The 10,625-nt window shown below is 44.5% G+C and overlaps 2 protein-coding genes across 3 annotated transcripts in view; one reads left to right on the top strand and one right to left on the bottom strand.

The window, feature by feature from the left end:
- The first annotated feature begins 46 nt into the window (after positions 1-46).
- LOC111673775 (putative ATP-dependent RNA helicase DDX17) lies at positions 47-8,785 on the top strand. 2 transcript variants are annotated; one of them, XM_023431640.2, is made up of 13 exons: positions 47-455; positions 613-769; positions 942-1,038; positions 1,156-1,289; positions 2,154-2,219; positions 2,370-2,511; positions 2,590-2,750; positions 2,912-3,084; positions 3,314-3,424; positions 3,687-3,748; positions 3,859-3,918; positions 6,942-7,178; positions 7,397-8,785. In XM_023431640.2, the coding sequence occupies exons 1-13, from the start codon at positions 406-408 to the stop codon at positions 7,882-7,884; spliced, it is 1,938 nt and encodes a 645-aa protein (XP_023287408.1). In that variant the 5' UTR covers positions 47-405; the 3' UTR covers positions 7,885-8,785. The 2 variants fall into 2 exon arrangements, with proteins under 2 accessions (XP_023287408.1, XP_087026159.1); XM_087170033.1 differs by having other exon boundaries at positions 610-769.
- Positions 8,786-8,889: 104 nt separating this feature from the next.
- The window catches only part of LOC111673762 (ADP-ribosylation factor-binding protein GGA1), a 9,249-nt gene continuing 7,513 nt past the window's right edge, over positions 8,890-10,625 (bottom strand). Inside the window, exon 17 of the mRNA XM_023431626.2 lies at positions 8,890-10,268. Coding sequence (XP_023287394.1) covers positions 10,158-10,268 — 111 coding nt within the window. The 3' untranslated portion in view covers positions 8,890-10,157. The remainder of the gene's footprint in view (positions 10,269-10,625) is intronic.

Raw genomic sequence — 10,625 nt, 5'->3', positions numbered from 1 at the left:
CTTGGGGGCGGGGCTTCCCAGCAGCCAGCCAATCACAGAAGCTTCTGCTCGCAGGCTGAAGGCTAAGCTAACAACAACAACATAGCGGTGCAATCACAGGTGCGCCTTATTATTGTGTCATTTGAACCGAAGTCTAAGTTCGTCGTATTTGGGTTTTCAACAGACCTGTAAGAAAAGCGACAGTTTCTTCATTCAGTCCGTGTTGCAAGTTAGCTGTTAGCGTTAGCATTTGCCTGGAACAGAGAGGACGCCTCGGTTATAGTTAGCTAGCGTCTTTCTCAAACGAGGCCTGAGACGGTAACGGTAAAAGCGAAGGACGGGTAACTTCTTCTTCGAGATAAACGGTCCACTTCTGTGATATTACAGAGGCACTTTATCAGTCGGAGGGAGCCGTGTGTCCTCAAAATGAGAGGTTCCTACGGAGACAGAGACAGAGACCGTGCCCGTGACAGAGGGTAAGCAGCGCGAGTCAACACTGTCAATTAGCATGTGAGCTAATGCTAGCACAAACTGTCAGTTTAAATATTTTGATGCGTTTGTCGCTGTAAGTATAACGCAGGAAGGCGAGGTAAAGCTAGCTTTGCAATGTATGTGTCATTATTTGTGCAGCAGCTCTCGTTTCGGGTCCAGCAGAGGTGGACCACCGTCGGGTAAGAAGTTTGGGAACCCCGGGGACCGTTTACGAAAGAAGAGGTGGGACCTGGACGAGCTTCCCAAATTTGAGAAGAACTTCTACAGTGAACACATTGAAGTGCAGAGAATGAGCCAGGTATTCATGTAGTATCACAGTCAGATCCTCTAGTGCAGCTACATGATGCAAACCTGTGTTAGGGTCCTGAAAAGGGAGACAAGTGTCATTTTCAGTTTTGTAAATACCACTCTGATTCTTGGTCCGTTAAGGTTTGTTAGTTTCACATTCGTTTGTTGTCTTGTGATTTCAGTATGATCTTGAGGAGTATCGCAGGAAGAAAGAAATCACTGTTCGAGGCTCAGGCTGCCCAAAGCCTGTCAGCAACTTCCATCAGGCACAGTTTCCCCGTAAGCACCTACATACATGGATATCTAAACATGTTAAACTGTGCAACAGTAACATACAATGCCACAACAGCAACTATACTAAATCTGCTGGTGTTTTTCTCCCGCCTGTCCATCCAGAATACGTAATGGATGTACTGATGCATCAGAACTTCAAGGAGCCCACAGCCATTCAGGCTCAAGGTTTCCCCCTGGCTCTCAGCGGGAGAGACATGGTGGGCATTGCTCAGACTGGCTCTGGGAAGACATTATCGGTGAGAGGCACATCTTCGTCTACTCAACTACTTGCAAAGATGAAAACATAAAGTCAGAGGTGGACCAAGTACACAACATCATTAATTGAGTCAAAGTATAGATCCTCCTGGTCAAATATGACTCCAGTACAAGTGAAAGTACTTAATTTTCAAAATACTTAAGTATCCAAAAGTACATTTTTTTATTTTTATGTGAACACATTGTTGTATTGTTCCACATTACAGAACCCAATGACAACTGACTTAAGACACTTGTAGAACCTGTAGAATGTATGTTCTATAAAGCCTGTAGAAATGGCCATAAAAACACAGTCGAATTAACAAAAGGAGCTATTGTTGGTTTTCTATTTCTTTTTTTTAAGGCAGTGATGAGGTCTGGTCGAGGTAAACAAAGCAAACATTTAAAACTAAATTAATCTTCCTTTTATTTCTAAAACTTCAAACACAGACTTCAGATCAGATCAGACTCTCTGGTGAAGAATCTTCTGCCTCATCTTTATCTAAAGTCGCCATTGTTAGGACACTGACAGGTTCGAACATGACTGGCAGTGGAGGTTTTTCTCCTGTGATGAACACAGTGTATGTTTCTATCATATTTTCAAAATAAAAGAAATTTAATTCCACTGATTAAACGTTCTGCGCCAAAGTAAGAGGGCTTCAGTACTTAATAGAAATGTGGTGAATTAAACGCACAATATTTGTCTTTTAAGTGTAGTTGAGTAAAAGTCATAAGTTTACAAAAATAATAATACCCAAAAAATGTACAGTACTGAAGTATAAGTACTTCACTACTGTCCACCCCTGCAGAAAGTACTGGTGAATAGCACAGCAGCAAAATGACTTCTCCTCTCTTTCTTTCTTCAGTATCTCCTGCCTGCAATTGTGCACATCAACCATCAGCCCTACCTGGAGCGTGGAGACGGACCCATTGTACGTGACGAGAAACCAAATACACTGAGTAGTGTGCTTTGGAATATCAGAGTTTACCACAATGATATTAAACTTCATCTTCACACAACATTTCAGTGTCTTAACACTATAAGCAGTGGATTGTTATGGCATTATACGTGTGCTTTGTAGTGCTTGGTTCTGGCCCCCACAAGAGAACTGGCGCAGCAGGTCCAGCAGGTGGCGTATGACTATGGGAAGTCATCCCGCATCAAAAGCACTTGTGTGTATGGAGGTGCTCCCAAGGGACCTCAAATCCGAGACTTGGAGAGAGGTGAGGAGTGTTTACTGTCGGATTAACGCTAACACTGTTTTGCGCGCCATAACTAATAAATCACTTTATCTCTTCTAGGTGTTGAGATCTGCATTGCCACGCCAGGTCGTTTGATTGACTTCCTTGAGGCTGGAAAGACCAACCTGCGGCGCTGCACATACCTAGTTCTAGATGAAGCGGACCGTATGCTGGACATGGGTTTTGAACCACAGATTCGCAAAATTGTGGACCAGATCAGGGTGAAGTTGATAAGAGGATGTAGAATATTAGTGCTTGACTTTTAGCACCAGAGGAATTCCTGCTTTGATAGCTTATGCATTATGTTGTAGTATGTTTTCATTTGGAGTAATTTGAGTGTATGTCATTAACATGTTGCTTATTTGATGTGCTCTTTGCTCAGCCTGACAGACAGACCCTGATGTGGAGCGCTACGTGGCCTAAAGAGGTTCGCCAGCTGGCAGAGGACTTCCTGAAGGACTATGTCCAAATCAATGTTGGAGCACTGGAACTCAGTGCCAACCACAACATCCTTCAGATAGTTGATGTCTGTATGGAGAGTGAGAAGGACCACAAGTAAGTGGCTGGTCGCATAGCAGATCTTTATTTTCCTGCCTTGGTTAAGCACAGTACAGTTAATGGCACTCTTGCTGTTTCTATCTTAATTCAACGCGTTTACTCTTTCCTGCTTTTTATCCTTAATTAAATGATTGTAGCCTCTTTTTTCTAAAGTGAGGCGGACATTTGCATGTATGATTTGTCATTATTGTGTGTCTGGTATTTACTTTATGTTTTCTTTCTTGAGGTTGATCCAGCTGATGGAGGAGATTATGGCTGAGAAAGAGAACAAGACCATCATCTTTGTGGAGACCAAGAAACGATGTGACGACCTCACACGCAGAATGAGACGTGATGGGTGAGTACATCTAACAGGTGTGAGTGCACACCTGAACAAGCTAAAAAATAAAAGCCTTTTTATACAGAATGAATTCATCGCAGCAGCAGTGGTTTAATATGGTTCTGTACAGTTTAATCTGTAATTTTTATCATGCATGAGATCAGGCATGACTATGTTCTGCATGTCCCGTAGCTGAGACAGAGCTCTTCCTTTTACAGTGATTAAAAACTGGTTGAAACCATATCCGACTGGTTGCTGTTTTTTTTGTTTTTTTTCCCAGGTGGCCTGCCATGTGTATCCATGGTGATAAGAGCCAGCCAGAGAGAGACTGGGTGTTGTCAGGTACAATAAACACAGAGACATCTGAACTGCAGTGACTCACAATATCGTTCCCTCTTCTTTGACGTTGTCTCTTTGCTCTCGATCGTCTATAACTTTGTCTCGTGTTACAGAGTTCCGCAGCGGCAAAGCTCCCATCCTCATCGCTACTGACGTGGCCTCACGCGGTTTGGGTATGTCCTGTGTGCTCAAGTGCAGAGCAAATCATTTCCTCAGTATAACCACACACAGATATGGTACACACACAAGATATTTGACCATTCACTATGAACAATGATTAATATAATAATCAGGCTTTTCACTGCATGTTTATTTACAGTAGATTTATGGTTAAACGTCAACCACAAACACATAGAGATTTGCTTTTCTTAAGCAGCATGTGATGCTTCTCAGATAGAGGGTGTATCTAAGAAGCACCATATGTGAAGCAGGACTTCCTGTGAAGATTTAAGCCACTTTGCTCTGTTGAATAACACTGAGAAACACTGAACATAGGAATGATGTTGAATGAAGTGTGAAGATGTAAGGGGTGAGGCTAGTGAAGTAGCCCCTTACAGGATGGCAATCGACCTTTAACCTAATTCTATGTTCATTTGTTTTCTTTTCATTTTGTTTTTGTTTGTTTTTTTGTTTCCAAGTCTCTCTTCCGGCAACTAGAAGCACACAGGCCCTCGGGAGCCTGCAGCCGGACCTAGGCATGACAAATCGAAAGCTGACGTGGGGAGAGAGACGGCCTGATTAATCAGTCCCAGACACAGCCATCTCCGCTGAAAACCTAGAACAGTGCCCACAAACAAAACTCTCCCCCCTTCCAGGACACTGGCTCCCTGGGCGACATGGGGGGGGGGCAAGCGCGGGATGCTGCTGGGCTTCCAAATTTGATCCTAGGGTCGGGGGCGGCTGTCAGGTGAGAGGGCGAAGAGGGCGGTGTGGAGGAGGGTGGGCTCCCCTCGGCCATGCCATCATCACAGTGACGCACCACATCATTTCCTGATTAGATCGATTCAGATTCACCCAGTGACTTTTGACAAGTTTTCAATATCTGTATTTATTCTGATGGGATATGGATTAAGAAAACTTTGCTGCACAGTCCCTGAGGATTTCCATTTCCAATACCAAACAAATTTTTTTTTAACCTAAATTAGTCCTGCAGATATTAAACTTAAACACATGAAAGTTAAGCTTTGTGAAGCTGAGATACAGTGGTGCGCTACCAGAAGACAGAGAAACAGACAACTGCCAGGAAGTGAGGGTGGAAAGCAGCCAAAGCCGGGCATGGACGGCTATGCTGGAGGCTCCCCTCTGAACTGCCCCCTGATGCCAGCCCCTGACACCCCCCACCACTGGCTGTGCCGGCCGGCCTCTCCCTCTGCGGACGTCATGTCTGGTCCTGGCTGGCAGGAGTCCTGGCCTGGAGGAGCCACCTATCTATAATCGATTTCCCTCTCTCTTTCACTCTTGTTCTCTTCTGTACTTTGTTTCTCTCTCTCTCTCTCTCTCGCACACCATCTCTCTTTTTCCTGCTGTCACTTTCTTTCGTGGTCGTCACTTCTCTCCCTTCTTTCTCTCATTCGTCTCTTTTCTCTACCTCTCTCCTCCACCCTCCCCCTTCCTCTTCAGCCTCCTATCTCGTGCTCTCTTATTACCTTTGTGTTGTTTTCTTCAGACCATTTCTGACTTCCTGTCCTTTTTGTCCCTTTGCCCCCTGTCCCCAAATCCACCATACGTCCTTTCAATTTTTCTTTGTGTACATCATACCCAACTGCCAGTTATGTCTGTAAATAACTCACCAGCTTTTGATGACTTGCTAAACGCCCCTTAAGGACTAGCACAAGCTGTCGGGAGTCAAATTCCTTAGCAGAGCCCACTGTCGAATCCCTCTCCATGAAAGCGTCCACACGTCTTCTCCATTGTGTCTGTTTCTTGTTACTACACTTGAAAAGCTGGGCTCTATGATATCACTGCCTTTGGAAGTGACCTGGGAGGCATTTGGAACAAGCTCCACCAATCACAGACCATAAAAGCCCCACAGGGAAGTCTGCCACTCCCTGTGTCACTGCCACCCACTAATGTAAGAAATGGCAGCGTAAGTCTATAACAAGATCCTTCAGGTTCACATGAAATAATCCCGTAAAGGCCTCTCCAGCCGTCACCTTGTACTTTAAACAGCTTTATCCAGCAGTAGCGTCTCCGGGTCATTAAAGCCCTGGGGGACATGAAGAGGCACAAGTAGGACTAGAGTAGCACCACGTCCCAGCTCCGTCCAGCTGGAGCTCTGGCCCAGACAGTTTCCAGCTTTGGGAGTGCTGTGGAGGAGTGGTGAGGTTGGAGAAGGGACTACTTTTTGTCCTGTGCGCTCTCCTCCTACCTCTGCAGACCTCCCAGGACTGGTGGGGGGGAAGGGGGGTCAGAGGGGTAACTTTGTAAGTCATCACTAAATCTCTGATACAGGGTAAGTACGGTGCCTCAACCCTCCCTTCCCCATTTCCTCCTCTGCCGGCCTTCATCGTTACGCTTCCAAAACAAAGACTCGTTTCTCTGTAATCAGCAGTGTCTTCTGAGCCCTTCGTCAACTGTAATGAGAAACAGACCTGTCATCAGTTTTTGTTTAAAAGAAATTAACTCTCTCAGTTGATTTTTATACTTTAAACCATTAATCGACTAAATCTGCCTTTGTCACCAGAATCACCTGTTGAGGTTTCAGTTCAGGGTCACTCGCTTCTCATAATTAGTTTCTCCCTTTTTTTAAATGCCACTTAATATTCTCTAAATTCTTCAGCAATCCACTGTAACTTTTTCATCATTTAATGAAGTTGATCAGTAGCTTTGGCTGCGCGTAACCCTATATGCATGTGTGCAGGCACTTAATTATTATTATACTAGATTATTGAGCCCTGTTTTATAATTGGCATGGTAAGTAAATTAATTTTCTAATTGTATATTTTACATTAGTTGCTCACTTGACAGGTAAGTGATGTGTTCAGGGGATGGTGGGTGTCTTGCAGGTATTGTCTGTCTGAATGTTTCCAGTTTCAAAAGCACAAAACCTAAAAATTCACCAATGGAGTAAATTGATTGATTGATTTCTCAACCAGTGTTAGTTCTGTTCTGACTTGTTCTTTTATCTTTTCCGTCCCTGTAACTGATCCCGTCACTCCGCCCCCTTCTCACCCCCACCGCCGCCTCACATGTCAAGATGTGGAGGATGTCAAGTTTGTCATCAATTATGATTATCCCAACTCATCGGAGGACTACATCCACCGCATCGGCCGTACGGCCCGCAGCACCAACAAAGGCACCGCCTACACCTTCTTCACCCCGGGGAACCTCCGCCAGGCCCGAGAGCTGATCCGGGTTCTGGAGGAGGCCCGACAGGCCATCAACCCCAAACTGCTGCAGCTGGTTGACACTGGGCGTGGAGGAGGCGGAGGAGGTGAGGGAGGCATCCTGCTGATCAGATAATTGTGGAGTTCAGCTCAACTGATCGTGACGTAGCCAGAGTTTTATCCCACAGCCAACAGATGTTTGTGTGAATGAGCCAGTTAACGGTTTGATGGGAATATGCCCTCCCTTTGTTTGTCCACTCTCTCTCTCTCTCTCTCTCTCTCTCTCTCTCTCTCTCTCTCTCTCTGTCTCTCTTTTCTCTTCCAGGTGGCCGCCCTCGCTTCCGTGGTGGCTCCAGTTCTAACAACCCCAACCTGATGTACCAGGACGAGTGTGATCGCCGCATGCGTTCTGTGGGTGGGAGCGGCAGCTCCAAGGACAGCCGCGGCAGCAGTAGCTACAGTCGGGACAGCAGAGACAGCCGCGGTGGGAGCAGCCGGGACGGGGACCGCACCTCCTCTTCCTCCTCATACAGAGATCGCAGCAGCAGGGACGGAGGACGCAGCTACAGCTCAAGCTCCAGCTCGTATGACCAGTACCAGAATAACAGCAGCAGCAGCAGCCAGTACGGCAGCTCCAGGGGCACATCTGGGTCAGCGGGCGGTGGAGCGGGGCAGGCCCCGCCTCCATCGTCGGTTCCCCAGCCTCTGATGGCCCAGCAGTTCAACCCTCCCCAGCCCATGATGGGCCTGATGGGGCACTCCCCTTTCCAGTTTGCTGCTCCACCACCGCCTCCTTCCTCAGGGAGAAAGTAACGTAATCTGTGCACCACAGTCTCACACAGCACAACACACATCACACACACTCACACAGACGGTTTCAAAACCATTCAGAAGTGTCGTTTGTAACGAGTTTCGTCCAGTGTCACATCAGCGTTCCTGTCATGAGCTGGTTTGGGTTGCAACACATCGGTGCACTGTGTTGTTGTTGTTAAAATGTCTCACTTCTTCAGCATCGACCTGGTTTTAAACCATTTCGATTGGTTCCCGGATCATTTAGAAATGGTCGACCCTTTTTGGTTTTGACTTTTTCTGTGAAGTCAAATTAATCAGCCTTAGTTTTTCAGTTTGACAGCAGCTCCTCTGTGTCACTTCACTTTTCACACGATTGTCCTGAAAAAAGATTTTTATACAAAACGTGCTGTTTTTGTATCGTGAGCCTCTTGACGTGAGCTGCTGCAGAGGATTCAGAATATCTGATTTTCCCTTTAGGTGTCTCAAAGGTAGGTGCTGAAGTTCCTCTTTGTACATAAGCTCGTTTCTGTTTTCAATATCTTTATTTTTGGATTTAAAACTTTTTACACTACGAAATCAGTTTGAATTACTGAAGAAAACTCGACCCTGATGTATCTTGAGCAAAAGGGTTAAAAAAAAATGTTTTTTTCCATAATGAGATTTTTCCTTTTCAGACATAGATATTAATTTCAGCCTTATAGAGGCAACTGTGCTGGGGCTTTGCATTCAAGCCACATGCATGTAGATGAGCTTCTCTTTCACACTTTCTAACTTTGTGTACTAACTAATATCCTACGACCTGCCGTAGGTTACCTTTATTCAGTTAATCACCAGTGTGTGGTCGAGTCGTTGCCGCAGTGATCATGGAGATTTTCCCTTTTTACAGTTTGTTTTTTCATGTTTAATAAAGCTCTTCAATGTATCGCTGTGTACTCTTGAAGTCCTTGAGGTGGATGGGAGCGTCAGGTGTTTGTGTTGGTGAGTTTTCATGTGGCAGTATTACAAACAGTTTCCTACAACACGAGGTCACAGAGAAAAAAAAAACCTTTATTACCCATTTGGAATATTTTACCAGTGTTATGCTCATGCACATTGCACAAGTCAAATGTACACAACAGAACTGCTATCATTGGTATTTACAGAGCAGTTGTATTGGAGATTAGTGCAGTGGAATGTGACTGAGAGCCTGTGGGGGGGGGGGAAGTGTTCAGCGTGGCTGACATGCATCGCAGACTGTTGAAACAAGTTGGACATGTTTGAGACGGACACTGTGCTCGAGCACCTGCGTGCCGCTCAGTTTGCATATGCTCAAGTGCATGATAATCAGTTTTACCCAATAAATGCTAAAATATTCACTTAAATCACAAGCTAAAGAAAAATGTAACTCATCCTACTGAATATATTAAGAATTTAAGGTTATGATGTAGCTGATGTGCATCTCAGACAAACTGCAGACCTAATATGACTGACATGTAATATGAGAAAAATAAATCCATCCAAAATTGCACTAAAATTTAAATAAAGTTAGAACTGCAAAATAGGCACATATGGCAGATAATACACACAACTCTGATGTTACAGTAATTCTTGCTCTTTACGGGAGATGAGGGAAAAACAGGGAAACTACCATCAAAAAAAAATGATTCTCTGCAAATCAAGAAGTGGACTCAGTCATTGTCAAAGAAATAAGTGATATTCACTTGTCACAAAATGAACAGATGCCACAGAAAGTTGAATAAGTACAGCTTTGTTTTGCAAACTAACGTGGCCTGTGTCTATGTAACGTTCATGTTCGTGTTCTTTCCCTCCTAGTGTGCTGGATTTTGCGAGCATTGTGTCCCGTGTTGGCAGAGCATGCAGAGGTGAAGGTAAACGCAACTGATCATGGAATTAAATTGACTTTGTGCCTGAGCTGCAAAAAGAAAAACCCAACAAAAACAAAGCACACCAAATGAGCAAATACCCACACTGTTGTAGTTTTCCTCCTTCGTAGCACTGTTTGTTTAAAAAGATGACGAGACTGCAACAACTTTGAGGAAGCAGTTGCAGGTTTGTTTTAAAGCAGCCACATACAGCAGACTAGACCTAGACATACCTGACTCATTTAGAGCAAAGCATACGCACATTACACTGACTGAGCATGAGCTGTAATCCAGGGAAAACAATCAATACCAATCAAAGAAAGTACAATGTAATTACAAAGGAAAACGGGCTTATGCAGAGTGTTGAGTTGGTTTAGGAGGAAGCTGTGTCTGAAAGCAGAGAGTCTGTCTGGTTGTGGTCGTGTTTAAATGCTATAGGTTCCCCCACGTCTCCGGAGTAGGGAACTGTTCTAGACTGCCGCTCTCGGTGTGTTCCTGCTCTCCCATGGTGAAGGTTAGTCTGTACTGGAGCTGCACTTTCTCCTGAAGCACACACACACACACACACACACACACACACACAGACACACACGATAAGAGATGTGGACAGGTACATGGTGAAACACTCAGAGACCCTCGGATGAATGGACAAACTCTTGTCGTAAGTTACAAGAACCTCTCAGTGAGGGATAACTACAGACTAATCACAGCCATTACAATATGAGTTTCACAGCTCAACTGACCAGTGGCAGTAAAATTTATGTGACATTCGTCTTTCCCCACTCATTCTGTAATTTGTCACTTCATTTCTTTTACTTTTGATCACTTTTATAGAAAGCATAAGTGTATATATATATATATATATATATATATATATATATATATATATATATATATATA

Source organism: Seriola lalandi, unplaced genomic scaffold (assembly GCF_002814215.2).
Source record: "Seriola lalandi dorsalis isolate HSWRI2012SDOR001 ecotype SW California unplaced genomic scaffold, Sedor1 jcf7180002054926, whole genome shotgun sequence".
Classification (NCBI taxonomy): Eukaryota; Metazoa; Chordata; class Actinopteri; order Carangiformes; family Carangidae; genus Seriola; species Seriola lalandi.
Note: the sequence above shows the minus strand (reverse complement) of the source record. Positions and strands in the feature narration are given on the sequence as shown.

Coding starts and splice junctions, on each gene's coding strand:
- LOC111673775 (XM_087170033.1), top strand. CDS start 406: ATGAGAGGTTCCTACGGAGACAGAGACAGAGACCGTGCCCGTGACAGA. Junction 2,220..2,369: donor AGCGTGGAGACGGACCCATT/GTACGTGACGAG, acceptor TGTGCTTTGTAG/TGCTTGGTTCTGGCCCCCAC. Junction 3,425..3,686: donor CGCAGAATGAGACGTGATGG/GTGAGTACATCT, acceptor TTTTTTTCCCAG/GTGGCCTGCCATGTGTATCC.